This window comes from Odontesthes bonariensis, chromosome 17 (assembly GCF_027942865.1).
Source record: "Odontesthes bonariensis isolate fOdoBon6 chromosome 17, fOdoBon6.hap1, whole genome shotgun sequence".
NCBI lineage: Eukaryota > Metazoa > Chordata > Actinopteri > Atheriniformes > Atherinopsidae > Odontesthes > Odontesthes bonariensis.
The window spans coordinates 12,107,837-12,124,024 of record NC_134522.1 but is presented as its reverse complement, the minus strand read 5'-3'; the positions used below and the strand labels follow the sequence as shown (position 1 = coordinate 12,124,024).

At 44.4% G+C, this 16,188-nt stretch overlaps 1 protein-coding gene across 3 annotated transcripts in view; it reads left to right on the top strand.

The window, feature by feature from the left end:
- Window positions 1-15,274, top strand: part of begain (brain-enriched guanylate kinase-associated) — a 42,281-nt gene extending 27,007 nt beyond the window's left edge. For all 3 annotated transcript variants that reach the window (XM_075448515.1, XM_075448514.1, XM_075448516.1), the window contains 3 exons: window positions 2,612-2,719; window positions 8,783-8,866; window positions 11,576-15,274. In XM_075448515.1, the coding sequence (XP_075304630.1) occupies window positions 2,612-2,719; window positions 8,783-8,866; window positions 11,576-13,117 (1,734 nt within the window). In that variant the 3' untranslated portion in view covers window positions 13,118-15,274. The remainder of the gene's footprint in view (window positions 1-2,611; window positions 2,720-8,782; window positions 8,867-11,575) is intronic.
- Window positions 15,275-16,188: the final 914 nt, after the last annotated feature.

Here is a 16,188-nt window from a genome sequence, read left to right as displayed (position 1 = left end):
ACTCGTTGGTTTGTGAACTGTTTTAAAACTTTAAAGCCGTGAGTTAGGGTTTAACTGTCCACATCATGGGTTATATAAAAAAGGATGAATCAGATTGGCAAACCAACGACACTACACATCTACTGGGCAGTGGTCTCAAAGCAGCCATGTCCATAATAATTCACAACTTTAAGTCTGACCACAATTTAACTGGGTTGGTAATATACACAATTCAGCTTCCACACAAAGACCCAATAGCTTTTTTTTTGTGTGTGTGTATTTTTTTGTGTATTTTAGTCTGTAAAAATGTTTATTTCTGCTATAAATTTTGGAATTTAACATTATGGGGTTACTTTCATTGGGTCACTTAACTAAAAACTGTTATTGACAATTCCACTGAGCCTTCAATTTTGGGAGGCTGTTGCTTGGGTTTGACTTGATTATAAGTGATTTTAACTACAGCTTCAGGAATTAACATATTCACAATTTGCAATATGCGTCACAATCTGGGTTTCAACGTTGCACTTATCAAAGCTTTCATATGAACACCGGAGCAAATAACTAAGTCTATTGTGATCAAGTGATTACACGATAATGGGACAGCACAGCCCCCCTCAGTTTTATGGAGCATTTTATTATGGTTTAGCTCAGTGTTTTGCTTTTACAGTCTGCAGCTTTAATGTTTTGATCCATTTGGTTCACTGTTCTACTCATCAAAAGTTACAGATGAAGCAGGCGGGAGTTTTCAATGAAAAAGGCCCCTGATGAACCCTTTAGCAAACAATAGGCTACAGCACAAAATGAAGTTAGCAGCGAGGTAGAAAACGCACTGCCACATTTAGCAGCTAAACAGATATTTCCCTCAGGAGTTGGTGAAGACTAAACCAAAGTAGAAGCTGTGTAAATATTGGACTTTCCGCAGGTGGGCACAAACACAACTCAGAACGAATACTAATGTTCTCCTATGAGGGTTGAATGAGCAAATAACTAACTATGTGCTAATAAATGTTTACAGCTTGGTGTGCTTGAAACTGACACCACAAATAATACTGAGCAGATCAACATATTATTAGCAAGTAAGAAGTTTTCTTTGCTCCAATAAAACACCAAGTTTCTGATGGGCAGAAGGAACAGTTAGAAGTTAAATATTTGGATTTGAAAAAGTGCACGAAAGTAGTCATCGGAAAATATAAACAGAAATCCAAAGTAATGCACTAAAGAAATAACAGCAGAGATGCTCATCTCGACAGTTGATTTATGAGATCGTAACAGAACTGAATTTGAATATCAATGCTGGCATTAATTGCCACGTATTAGATTGGCTCTGGATCCTTTGAATTTCAAAACAATCACCTCCACTGAGGGATTATAGGAGAGAAGGGTGGGGGGCCAAGTAGTGTATCATTTGTCAGCTGATGCTCTGTGACAGGTTTTAAAATGACTTCTCTACGAGTGTGAATGGTCGTGTGTACGTGTCTGCTTGTGTGAGAGACAGAGAACCCTTTACTGGCCCCTAGAGGCAGCAAGGTTAAATATGTGTCACATTATGGTTAGACTAAAATATCCTTTTACTCACTTGTCCTACAGCTTTTAACTGTTCCACATTCTATTCATTCGTAGATTGGATTTGCAGCTCACATCTTATTTTTCCAGTTTATGCATTTTCATTACAAGACGTATACCATAGGCTTGTGATGAAATGCAAACTCTGGTCTGCTGTGTCAAAGACAGATGTGCTACAAGCACATATACCATCAGAGCTTGTACTGGGACTAGTGCATGAGACCAGCGGTCATTAAAGTTATGGTTTATCTATTTGAGAGCATAAATGCATGGAATACATCACAACATTGTCCTTCATTTGTACGCTCAAGCTAAATTTGGATCCTGATTTCCTGACATTCAGGACAGTATAAAAGTCCTGAATGTCAGGACCCCCTCCCTCCCCTGCCCACACACACACACACACACACACACACACACACACAACCCTGAACTGCATTAAGCAAGTATTGAAAATGGATGGATATTCACAATAGGTCAAGCCACCTAAATGACTTGTTCCAGGAATATCTGAATTTCAAAATTCAGGGTGAGAAGCTGCTGAGTTGAACTTGGGCAGAGAGAAGGACAGACCAGCCAAGAGTGCATCACTATCATTAAATTCCACTGTAAATGGGGCTAAATTGTCACTGAGACAGAGCCATTGTGCATTTATTTGACATTAATCACTGAAAATGGAATGAATGCTTCATTTGTCCTTCTCACACTTCCCCCTTTATTTTTCTCTCCTCTTGCTATGTCTCTTTCTCGTACTCCCAGAGTAATTGATATGATATGAGCTCTGGCAAGTGTAATCTTCTTTTAATTAAGACCTGCTGCCAGCACCAGCTTCAGACTGATAGTGACTCAAGGCTCTATTCCTTTCATTTTTCTCGCCCTCTGGTAATCATCTCATTCTTCCTCTGTTGCTTCTCCAACTTTGGCTTCCTCATCGTTCTCGGTGTCTCATCTCTTTCCTTGATCCCTTCACTGCTCGATCCTCGTCATCCACCCTAACTCATTCATGGTTTTTCTTTTCTTTGTCACCAATTTCTCTTCTACCTGTCCAATTCTTTCTCCTCCACTGCAGTCCCAGCTCCATGAAGAGGAAAAGAGAGCCCTTAGCAGAGAAATCATTGTTCTCAACAACCACCTCATGGAGGCGAAGATCACCATTAATAAACTCAGAGAGGACAACGTGAGTGCAACTGTTTCTATGGGCTCCCATTAGCATCCATTATACAGTAGCACAGTGCATGTACATAAAGCAAGGTAGGTTTGAATGGCATCTGAACTTTTTTGTGTGATGAGTCTCAGATGATATTTTCCTGCTAGACCGCAAATCAAATAGTATAATAGTATAATAGTAAATCAAATAGCCTGGGGCATGGTAAGTTAGGAACAAAGATCTGTGGCCCCCGAGGCATTTCTCTGCTTGATTTGTAATCTTGTCTAGTTGGCACTTAAAAAGTAGTTGGATTTTGAGGGTGAAATGACAGCCCATCAAAAATCTGTTTCCCCACACTTCCTCCTGTCACATTGGCAGCCTTCTCTATTGACCCACTCTTGCTCAAAGTCATACCTACTAAATTTCGGCATTCCATTTCTGCATCCTGGACATTTGTGCTTCAAGGTGCCACAGCAGATAGAGGAATTAACTCTAAGCCACTGGGCGTTTTAAAGTGATTAAAAAGAAATCAATGGGTGTCCTCAGGGTGCTGAGAATCTGGAGCCGGTACTGCCCGATTCTGAGCTCAAGGGCATGTGGCAATCTGGTGCCTCGCTTTCTTTGAAGTAATTTTACTGGCTTTCTGTGTGGGGGCTCCAGGTTAGGCTAAATTATCTCTCTTTCTTCTATGGCACTTATCAACACTTCTGAGCAACGGAGCACTTTGCCTAGCCTACCTGTCCATCCCGGCTGATGGGGAATCAAAGTTAAATTTGAGTGGGTGTAGAATTTGTCCCATCAGAGCGAAAAAGGCAGACATTTCATCAAGAGAGCAAGCTTAGAAAGTCCTTTGTGGAACATGGAGAAAAGGGATGTAAATGTCTCATAGGGGATGAAATGCAAGTTTCTCTTTCACTTAAATGATAACCTCAACAACAATATCAGTCCTTAACATGAAGCCATCTCAGCGACTAGTCCGTTGAATATGTTTTACATGCCCGGTAGTCATTTGATTGTTCAAAAAGGAAAATGAAGGCTAATTTCAAGAAAAGCAAAAAAAAAAAAAATCAACAGGGATTTGACCAGTTGTCACAGGACATCTATGTACAAAACACAACATTGCTTTTTGAGCTAAGCATATCTTTTATATTGCTACAACGCTATCATAATCTAAACTTAGCAATGATCATTCAACTCATAAGCCCCAAAATATGTTGGGAACTGAAAATCATTCAAACTTGAATATTTCATTTGTGTTGTTCTCCATAATCAAGGAAAAGTGATCCAACCAACTCTGAAGGAATTTGAGCATCACATTTGTTTTTACCTGCTCAACTGGACAACTACATGAGCTGCTTTCCCAGATATTGAGTTTAAGTTCCCTTGGCAAGTAGGCAACTTATAATCTTGAGCCCTGTGATATTATAGTTTATTACTTTTTACCAAAGAGCTTTAACTGAACAAATACTTAGGGGTTCGAGATACTCACAAGTCAGAGCCACAATTTGAAACGACTGGCTGCTGTCAGAGAGACACACTTCTGATGTAGATGAAGCATGGGGGCCTGTCACGCCCAGAGACTCATGTTTTTAGTTTTCATGTTTAGGTTATGTTTCTTTTCAGTCCATGTTTAGTTTTCCCTTCACTTCCCTCACTCAGGCCATTAGTTCATTCCCCTCACCTGTTCATTCCGCACCAGCTGCACCCACTCACTTAATCACTCAATCCCTACTTAGTTTCCTGCCTCCCCTTTCAGTTTGCCGGATCTTTGTTGATGTCACTGGTGTTGTTGCATGTTGTTGTCGCTGTTGCTTGTTGTGCCACGTTTCCACGCCACGTTTCCAACTAAGTTAAGTATTTATTATCCATGCCATGTTAAGTGTTTTGTTTTGTTTATAGCTTCGTTTTTCTCCGGCTCTGCCGCGCCTTTTGTTTTGTACTTTGTTTTTTGTTAATAAATCACCCTTTTCTTTGTAAGTCCGCATCCGTGTCCTCCCCTTCTACACCACACTTGACAGAAAGATCCGGCCTGAAATGGACGCGGCGGACTACACAACCTTCTGGGAGCTGGCTGGGGACTTCTGTTGCCTCTCATCGAGCTGCACCTCCTGGGAGAAACTGAACTCTGCCAATGAACTAATTGACTTTTTTGTACGAAAGCAGGTTCTCAGGCACATGTCAGGAGTGACGCACATCTGGGCAGAGGTGAGGGGTGTACAGCGCGCTGCTATGCTGGATATCTTTGGCATGGAGCCACAGAAGGTAGCCGCGCTGTACACACCCTCCCTCACCACTCCAGCATCCCAGGCCCCGGCCCCAGCCGTCCCAGAGCTGGCCCCGGCCCCAGCCGTCCCAGGGCTGGCCCCGGCCCCAGCCGTCCCAGAGCTGGCCCCGGCCCCAGCCGTCCCAGAGCTGGCCCCGGCCCCAGCCGTCCCAGAGCTGGCCCCGGCCCCAGCCGTCCCAGAGCTGGCCCCGGCCCCAGCCGTCCCAGAGCTGGCCCCGGCCCCAGCCGTCCCAGAGCTGGTCCCAGCCGTTCCTGAGCTGGCCCCAGCCGTCCCAGAGCTGGCCCCAGCCGTCCCAGAGCTGGCCCCAGCCGTCCCAGAGCTGGCCCCAGCCGTCCCAGAGCTGGCCCCAGCCGTTCCAGAGCTGGCCCCAGCCGTTCCAGAGCTGGCCCCAGCCGTTCCAGAGCTGGCCCCAGCCGTTCCAGAGCTGGCCCCAGCCGTTCCAGAGCTGGCCCCAGCCGTTCCAGAGCTGGTCCCAGCCGTTCCAGAGCTGGTCCCAGCTATAGAGGCCACAGGGCCTGACCACGAGGCTTTAGAGCCTGACCACGAGGCCGCAGGGCCTGACCACGAGGCCGCAGGGCCTGACCACGAGGCCGCAGGGCCTGACCACGAGGCCGCAGGGCCTGACCAAGAGGCCGCAGGGCCTGACCAAGAGGCCGCAGGGCCTGACCATGACCAAGAGGCCACAGGGCCTGACCAAGAGGCCACAGGGCCTGACCAAGAGGCCACAGGGCCTGACCACGAGGCCACAGGGCCTGACCACGAGGCTTTAGAGCCTGACCACGACCACGAGGCCGCAGGGCCTGACCACGAGGCCGCAGGGCCTGACCACGAGGCCGCAGGGCCTGACCACGAGGCCGCAGGGCCTGACCAAGAGACCTCCGGGCCTGACCATAAGGCGGCAGAGCCCGACATGGACTCACTAGTTCGAGCCCCTCCCTCCCACCCCCAGACTTTGGGGATGTCTGGGATCCATCCCTTAAAGGGGGGGCTCCCCCCCCGTCGGAGGTCCGTCCGACCGGGGGACGGTCTTCGCCTCCTGCTGCCACGCCACGGGATGTCTGGCCGCCCGCCAGACCACCACCTCCTGCTGCCACGCCACGGGATGTCTGGCCGCCCGCCAGACCACCGCCTCCTGCTGCCACGCCACGGGATGTCTGGCCGCCCGCCAGACCACCGCCTCCTGCTGCCACGCCACGGGATGTCTGGCCGCCCGCCAGACCACCGCTTCCTGCTGCCACGCCACGGGATGTCTGGCCGCCCGCCAGACCACCGCCTCCTGCTGCCACGCCACGGGATGTCTGGCCGCCCGCCAGACCACCGCCTCCTGCTGCCACGCCACGGGATGTCTGGCCGCCCGCCAGACCACCGCTTCCTGCTGCCACGCCACGGGATGTCTGGCCGCCCGCCAGACCACCGCTTCCTGCTGCCACGCCACGGGATGTCTGGCCGCCCGCCAGACCACCGCTTCCTGCTGCCACGTCATCGGGGGTCCGGGCGTCCGCCGGATCACCGCCTGCCGCCACGCCGACGGAAGTCTGGGCGTCCGCCAGACCACCGCCGTCTCCTGCCGCCACGCCGACGGATGTCTGGGCGTCCGCCAGACCACCGCCGTCTCCTGCCGCCACGCCGACGGAAGTCTGGGCGTCCGCCAGACCACCGCCTGCTCCGGCTACGCCGTCTGCGGTCTGGGCGTCCGCCAGACCACTGCCTCCTGCTGCCCGAAGCCGGTACCACGCCCGTCTCTGGTTCCCCGACCGGCTTCGAGCCCCTCCCTCCCACCCTTGGACTTTTTTGGGGTGTCTGGGATCCACCCCTTGAGGGGGGGGCTCTGTCACGCCCAGAGACTCATGTTTTTAGTTTTCATGTTTAGGTTATGTTTCTTTTCAGTCCATGTTTAGTTTTCCCTTCACTTCCCTCACTCAGGCCATTAGTTCATTCCCCTCACCTGTTCATTCCGCACCAGCTGCACCCACTCACTTAATCACTCAATCCCTACTTAGTTTCCTGCCTCCCCTTTCAGTTTGCCGGATCTTTGTTGATGTCACTGGTGTTGTTGCATGTTGTTGTCGCTGTTGCTTGTTGTGCCACGTTTCCACGCCACGTTTCCAACTAAGTTAAGTATTTATTATCCATGCCATGTTAAGTGTTTTGTTTTGTTTATAGCTTCGTTTTTCTCCGGCTCTGCCGCGCCTTTTGTTTTGTACTTTGTTTTTTGTTAATAAATCACCCTTTTCTTTGTAAGTCCGCATCCGTGTCCTCCCCTTCTACACCCACACCTGACAGGGCCTCTACATGTCTCTACCCAGTGGCCTGTTCTTTTAATCTATTCAAGCTCATTCCAGGACATTAGATTGCAAGAATTCCTTGGATATATTCTACAATGGAACTAATGTACCAATAGAAACTGTTGTTACCTAATTAACAAAAGTAAGGGTGAATAAAAAAAATTAAAAAAAATCCTAGATCCAGATCCAGGTCCATACCAGCATCCAAACTTAATCACTTCTCAGTTGCATGATACTCCACCTATTGGTAAAATGTTTATGAAAATGCACTCGTTACAGTTTCAGTATTTCTGCTTGCAAACAGACAACAAGACAAACACATGAAACAAACCAATCACATACTTTAACATCCCTGGCGGAGACAACAAAAACCCTTGATAATTGGTTTGAAGTTTTCCTTTATCTGTCATATACACAGTAGGTTAAGACTTCAACATAAGAACCGCTCTCAAAAACTGCTTCATTACCAGTTGGAGAAACAACACACCAGACAAATTATCTAAGAAATCACCAAGGTCCCAAATATCTTTCAAGCATTCTAAATACATGAATACACAAAGAAACAACTAAATAGACAATAGCAGTCCAAAAGTTCCTTTTGGACAAAATGAAAAGAAGCGTAATAGTTCAAAAACCATGGATTGTTAAATTCTTGGGGAGTTAAAAGAGTCTTTGATGTTACGGGGAAGCATTGTTCGGGTAGCATTGTTCCCGAGGCACAGGGGGACTACAGTGCAGCAAGAACTGACCTTTATAAGTGGACGGATTTAACAGAGGAGACAGAAGAAAAGAAACCGGCAAACCACCTATACGGACACGAACAAACAGAAACACAGAAAACAACAGGGCCTAGCATCTGCTGCACCGGTAGACCCCCCTTACTCTCTTGTGAAATGTCGGTAGAAACCTAAAAACATGAATTTCAGGTTGCGAGAGAGAGCACAGGTAAAGAGAGAAATGACGCTGCACTTGCACTCTGGGCTGAAAGATGCAGATAAGGGAGTTTGCTCTTTCAGACGACTCTTACAAAATTAGTACAGTCTGCACTGGACAGATAGAGGATAAACTACAAATGAAAAAACTGAGTCGCAGTATTAAGATCCTGCAAAATCTCTAATGGTAAACGACTGAAATTAGGTAATAAGGGTAAATCATTTAAGTGGTTCTAGTTATGCCATTATTTTAAGAGGATATAATCATACTCCCGGGCAAATATATTATTTCTCATAAATAAACTGTTACCTTAGTCATGCCGTTAGTCATTTAAATGCTTCACGGATCTAAACATTTTATTTTCAGTTTTATTGTTCCTGTCATTCCATATCAGCTACTGTCTCCTGAGATTATATCCCCTAGATCTCCCCCATAATTATCCCCGCACAATTAGAGGGCTAAGAGTGTTACAGATTTTTCCCAGAGGATCTTTAATCTCACAACATTCCTTGGTTGGAAGCTTACACGAACCATCGGGCTGACATGAAAGTATGTTTAGTGACTGAGCATAATCTTTATGCCTCTTACAGGACCTGTACAGGAAAGACTGCAACCTGGCAGCCCAGCTGCTGCAGTGCTCCAAGTCTCACTACAGAGCACACAAGCTGTCTGAGGTGAGCTCACCAACACTTCTGCTACAGCTGCATCAGTCTCAGTTTAAATTCAGACTGCGACAAAAAGCTCTGCCCGACTTGGGCTTCAACATTAAGTTTAAACAGTTTGAGAGAAATGTGGAATTTTTCTAATGAACATGAACAGCATCTAAAAAGAGTATAAATGAAGGGGAAATTGTTTATGCATTATTGTTGAAATGGAGAGTGCTGCTGTGCCATTAAAAGCATTGAAGAAATGAACATGAAGCTCAGGGCCTCTCCAGTCAGAGTGACTGAGGTCTGCTGTCTGAAGTGCCACCTGTGCATAATGAAGGGATGGACGAATGAATGAATGAATGAATGAATGAATGAATGAATGAAGGGCGCCTGTTGAAAATATACTCAGAAACAAGTCTGATTACTAGCCGAAGCTCTACATACAAACATATTTTACAGTTTACATTTATGAGTAGAATAAACTCTTAAAGTGATTGTGTCTCCACCTGAATGATTTCTAATAATTTCTATACATACATGTGGGATATTAGGGGCAAGAATCTGAAGAAAACTGAGCAACTGAGCCTGTCTAACATTTGCACAACAGCCCCATAGTGGCCAATAGTGAAAATGGACTCATGCTGTGTTTTGGATTATGTTTTTCATGAGTAAACATCTGTCTTTCCGAGGCTATGTTTGACAGAATTAGGCTCTGATGGCATGTTTGCAAATGATTATATTATGTAATGTAATATCATGCAGGAGTAATTCTACCCTACAATTCACAAGCAATATTCATGTATGTCCTCTACAGACAATTAGCTGTTGAGGTTGTTAACTTTTGTGGCTTCAGCCTTAGTGCGAATACACTGACTTGAAAAGGTGTTTAAATTGATCAACACAATATGCCTCGGAGGTGTAAAAAGCATTTATCAAAGAAAAAGAAAAAAAGCATGTGTATTCACCACCACAAAATCAATACTGTGTAGAGCCCTCTTTTGCAACAATTACAGTTGAAGAATTATTTCTCCAAGGGCTCAGCACATCTAACCACTAGATTTTCTGCCCACTCCTCAAAGCAGCACCAGATCTTGATTGAGGGCTTCAAAACAAATGGGGTGAATACAAATGCATGCTTTACTCTTTTATTCTTTATTTCTAAGCAAAAACAACATAAACAGAGAGTATATATATATATATTTTGTGTTATGCCATATTTAAGACTAAGATTTTGTGCAAAAATTCATTAAAAAAGAAAAACCTGAATGGGAACAATTTAAATGCAGATGCTGTGTGTGTTTTATTTTTGCACAGGGAGATGGAGTTTTTATCCCACCACAGGAATTTATGTGAAGAGCTTATGAGCATTTCATCACAAATCATATCATAGATTTGCTGTTAAATTTTTCATGAAAATCTTTATGAAGTTCATGGGAAATATATATATATGTATACAAATCACTTTAAGGATATTTTCAGATTAATGTGATGTAAAATCATTTAAATAATCTGGAGGTGTTGGCCTGTAATTACCCGTATACTAGCTACCTAAAAAAAAAATCTGCTCACATCATTTGCATTTGTCATCTTACCGAAGCAATTTTCTTTGACAACTCACCACCCTTTTACATACATGTAAAGTTTGACACATATCAACAGTGACAAAGGTACTTCGCTAAAAGTTAGCACAGAAGAAGTGTGTTTCATTACAAATTAACATGAATTTTGTCTTTTACATACATGTCAAACAGCCTATCACAAGTCTCTTGTTTTTCTAACAAAAACAAGGTGTGTGTGATGTCACATGTAGTAAAAATAGAGAACTATGTGATCGTTAATTAAGACTCATTATGACTCAAATATAGCATCTAATGCTAATCTAATGCAGCTTATTTTATGTTGAGGCGAGTTTCTATTTCTTAACAAAGCTAAGTCAGTGATTCATCTTTTTTTTCCTTTTTTTTTTTATGCCCAGCTGGAGACCCAGAGCTCTGGCTTAATTTGAATCTGAGCAGCTCCCCGAGGAGCTGATTTCATGTTTGATTGTAGACAGAAGAAAGAGAGACCATGAACATGTCTGATTTAGAGAGAGAAAATGAGGGCTTATTGGTTAGAAGGCAGTAGAGCAGGAAGGAGAAGATGAAAGGATAAAGAATGGGAGGAGAAGAAAGAGCTTAGTGTGGCAGGAGAAGTTTCTACTGACCCTGACCAACTTTGATTGGCACAAAAAACAGTCTGAAATTTACAGGAACTGGTTTCTCAAACATGAACAAATCAAAGGGATTATGTTTCTGTCCCTTATATTTTAGTGACTGTTTGTGAGACGAGGCAACAAGAAAAATAGTTGGAACAGAGTATGACAGTATTTTGAAAGATAAAAGCAACGACAAAATGTAGCAACAGTTTCACGCTTCTGTTCAGCAAATTCCCCTGAGATACACAAACTTGTTCTGTGCAGTGAGCCTGATGAGACTGATTTACTTTCTCAATCACTCTTCCTGGTTGAAACCCTTGTAAAACCAAATAGAAAAAAACCTTAGTTGTGATACAAATAAATGTATATGTGTGTGGAAGACGAAGATGTTGAGTTAGATAAAAATAAACAAATTAATTTTGAATACCTTATCAGCAACTGCAACAATTTCGTAATTCTTGGGAAACTACTGGTCTTAATATCCACCTTTTTCATCGAGCATCTGTTGTCTCTTCACATGTTTGTCTGTCTTTTCTTAGTTACCACCAGAATTCCAGGAGCGCATCAGTTCCCACATGGAGAAACAAAACCGGGGTAGAGGAGCCACCATGGCAATGTGTCACCCCAATTACGCTGAAGCGGTGCCCACAACCATAATTGCCAAGGTCCTGGAAAAGCCAGAACCAGGGAGCAGCTGCCCTGTAACACGCTCACCCAGCCCACAGCCCCAGGATGGAGACTTTCTGACAGGCACAGGAAGCACTGATCACCTTAACCGCCGCATTGCATACAAGACATCTGACCTTTACTGTAGTGACACAGCCCTCTATTGCCCTGAACGATGGCAAGACACGGAGCGCAGGCAGAGTGCTGACCTCCATGGCACTGGCTTGCTACAACTCCACTCCCAAAACTCCATAGATAGTAACCCAGATGAAGATCCTTTCCAGTCTGGAAGTTTCTCCCACCATGAGGCCTCATCCTCCTTTCACCACCACGATGAATTTGGTACTGGTAGTCTCCCTGCCTCCAGTTCCTACTCCAGCTTCAGCCTTGCATCAGACGACAAGGGAGCAGTTACTGGTGGGTGTGGGCACACTGCCAACAGCACCTTATCATCTTCCCACCAAGGTCTATATATGGACTGGCGAAATGGTGGCAGTGGGGACTATGAGCGCAAAAGCGTGTCCTCGTATAACAAAGAAAACCCAAGTTTCCCCAAGGCTCACAGCATCCAGCACATGGTGACCTCCAGAAGCCCACAGAAGGGCACCTCAGAAGCGTATACAAGGACAGCTTCGTGCTTCAGTGAGCCGTACCACTCCAGCATCCCTTGCCTCGCCTCCTCTCATAGCATGGGGTCCACAACTGGACTGAGCCAGGCTCTTGGTGGAGTATTGGACAGCCGAGGTGACATACAAGTCCCTGAAGATGACCTGAGCAACCGCTGGAGACAGCTCAGCGTGGAGGACATCAACATCTTCTCATCGTCCTATCGCGACATTGCAGGGCGGACATCTCCGTACAGTTTTTCTGAACGCCACTTTGCCATGGGTCCCTCCAGTAAAGTCAAGGACTCCCTCTACAGCAGCTTCCAAGAAGGAGATGATGTCTTCCACAGCCGCGGGCTGGACCAGTGTTTTGCTATGGGCTCCCCTGCGGTCAGCCGCAGTCCTAAAACCAAGGAGCATCGTAAGCAGGAGAAAACGTCTCTGCTGTATAGAGCCAAGGATGACAGTCAAGACTCTGAGGGCAGTCTGTTCCTCTCAGGGAGCTCTAAAGACAAGGAGAGCAGCGGGGGAGTGACAGCTGCAACCAGGGCCAAGAAGGACTATGTGAACCTGAGCGCAGACAGCTCAGCTGAGTCCTTACACCAAAGCTCACTCGAAGCTTCGAGTCTTCAGCACTACCCCAGTGCCAGGCCAAGCATCCGGCCTCGCCCAAGCTCCAGCTCCGCTCTCAATGTTGGCCCCGCGCTCCCGAAGAAGAGCTCTCCAAGATACCAAAAATTCGGCAGCACGGGATTGACGAGGAAGGATAGTTTGACCAAGGCACAGTTATACGGTACTCTTCTCAACTGAGTGGTGAAAGAGCTTTTCATTTTATGCATGACGATGATGATTATTCTTAATCTACCGTACTGTACTGCACCATGTCTCCCTGCCGCAAACACGTACTTGTGATGGGTTGTTAAGATGTTGTTGTTTTTTTGTATCTTAGCCAAGGCACGTTTCATGCAGTCTGCAACATTTTTTTCGAATGTGCGTCTTGATACAGTGTAGCTACCTGATACCAGCTGTTCAGTATGTTTTTGTTTCAGTAAGATGGATTGTGGGATGAAACTATGGGCCTAGGCTAATGGCTCCATTTTGGTGTTGAGCATTGTTAACAAAACCAGCAACCAGACCATTAATTCCTGCTTTAATACACATAGTACTGATGGCAGACTAAAGCATGTGTAACAGTGCGACTTGATTACTCATGTTTGGGAGAGTTTTCCCATTATGTGCGGTGGACCGTTCAGACTGCAAGCTGTTACAAAGATTTATCCGTTTGTTGTTTTTGTTTTTTTTGCTCTCTTAAAAATGCATGTTGTATAATGCATATATTATATAGAAGATAGGAAAACACATCTGCAACTGAATTATTGATAGAGACTTTATTTATAAGCCTCACTTACTGGACCAGAAGATTTTCAAACTGGCTAAAAAAACAGTACATAGGAAGCACACATACATGTGTATGTATACAGTGTAAAGTTAAGACAAAAATACTGCGAGAAAGTAATAGAAACTGAAATTAAACCAAGTACACAATTAGTAAAAATGACGACATGACGCACTGTAATTTAAAGAATTGCATTATGAGAACATAGATACTGTATATAAGAAGCAAGTTTTTTTTTCATTTTACACAGCTAGAGTTTTTCATATTTTTGTATCAAAGCAAGAAGATGAACTTGGTGGCCGCACTGCACCATAGTTACAGTTAAACCAGGACACTTGTGAAGTTGCCTTAATCCTGTTGAGTGGACAGAACGGACTCCTTTACAGCATCTAACAACTGTGTACATACTGTATATCTGAAGTATTGTTTCTGTATGTAAACATATTATTACAGCGTATGTTCTTCCGGTCAGATAAAGAAACACATACACACATAAGGTAACACAATGTGTTTCAGTCATTTGTTTTAGTAAATCTTCAGTCGACGTATGGAGATCCAACAAGTTCAGCCAAGTTACTTACTACAAACTTTTGAACCGTGCTGGCACTGGACACACAAGCCACAAAAGTGCTGGTTTCTCTAGTTTCTATGGGAGATGAATTGAAAATTGCTCCAGGCACGCTGGAAGTTCAGCACAAACAGTTGGAAAGAATGACTAAAATGTACAGTCAGTGTGTTGCCTATAACCAGCATGCTCAGTTCGGTATTTTTAAAGAAAACACTGTGAAAATAAGTGTATTGATACTTGAACGTAGCAGAGACGTGCCGCCCTGTTGTTATAGAAATAGAAAACAAAAAAAATAACTAAATAAAATCATAAAATGAGACCTTGCCTTGAGTTAGATGAGGAGCTGCAAAGAGGCTATCCTGCTGCCCAACAATCATGCCACCATCTGTAACTTTCTGCACCGAAGAGTGAAAAATACCAACATTCCAACATCTGTTCACCCAAACCTTTCTTCTCGTCTGTGTAGCTCCATAGGGATGGCGGCAGGCAGAGCGTTAATAACAGGAACAACTTGTTTTCAATTTACGATGGACAGATTTTACTTTGGGACCCCATTACTCTACCTCTCTCATTCCTGCTGATCTCAGAACTGACTTAACGCTGTTTTGACCCTGTTATGTTTGTGAAACTGTACACCCTCGGCCACAAAAAGCCTCCAAACTTATGTTAACTTGGTATGATGGGGGGGGAATAACGGGCTGAAAAAGGATTGATGACTGTCCAATAGGATTACTTTTTGGGGTTTTTTCTTTGTGGATGTTTATAGAAAGGGATGACACATATACAGTCGTTATTACACTACGTCTGTTTCTATCTATATTTTCAGTGGATGTAATATTTATAGAATGATTTGACCCCGAATGACTAAGATGAAGTGATTCTGTCCTGTCCTACCTCCAGCCCTGTTCCAGGACCAGCTGGCCAGGTGTCCCAGTGTTGACATGTTTGTCTGTCTGATGCACGGTTATATATTTTTGCTGTATGTTAATTTACTTAATAAAGATGGTTGTTTGGAAATACATTGTAGACTTCTGGGCATATTTTCACATCATTCATTGTTTTACCTGAACCCCTTAAACTTGCCATGAAATTAAGAGTTTTTACATAATTCATCTTGCTCTGTATCACCTGTATGCCAGTATGCAGGAGAGCAATTATGAAAAAAATAAAAAAATAAATATTTTGTAGTAATTATGAGTAGAGTTTGTCGTTTCCTGGAATATTAAAAATTGTTCACTCATCCGCACTGACATACACTAATTTTGCAGCCAAGTTTTGAATTTCAATATGAATTTCAACCGGTGTGCCTTCTCACACCGGTGGGTTGACCAATCCGAGCAGGTTAGGCTTTGCAGCCGCCCTGTTTGTACCGGAGATGCACAGAGATACCGGGATCTGGAGAGTCCTGGCAAGACAAAGTTTTCATTTTCCTTTCCAACAAATCTCGAGCTGTTTATCGTCCGAGAGTTATTCAGTGTAGCTTAAAGCTCCCTTTTATGCTTATCTCTTTCCACCGCCACACACTATTCAATTATTTTTTAAAGTAAAATGGAAACGGGGGGGGGGATTGATGGTCTAAGGACGTTTCTATTGGATACTGAATAAAGACCACAGGTGTCTGTCTGTGCTTGCGTGCTCTGTTGTTCACTGGTAGGATTTCAGAAGCTGCCAACGCTTTGACAGATGACGGCCTATTTTTTTTAGGTCTTTGGTTATTTCTCTGTGATGCTCTAAGCCAGTGTGAAATGAAAAGTCCTATCAGAGCGTGGGGGGGGGGGGGGGGGGGACAAAAATACACTGAGAAAACTGATGTGTATGCAGAATGTGGACTGAAAACAAAACTTTGATACAAAAATACCCTGAATTACTTTTTATTCTTTTAATGTGACAAAACCTTCAAGTCCCCATCTGTTTTTG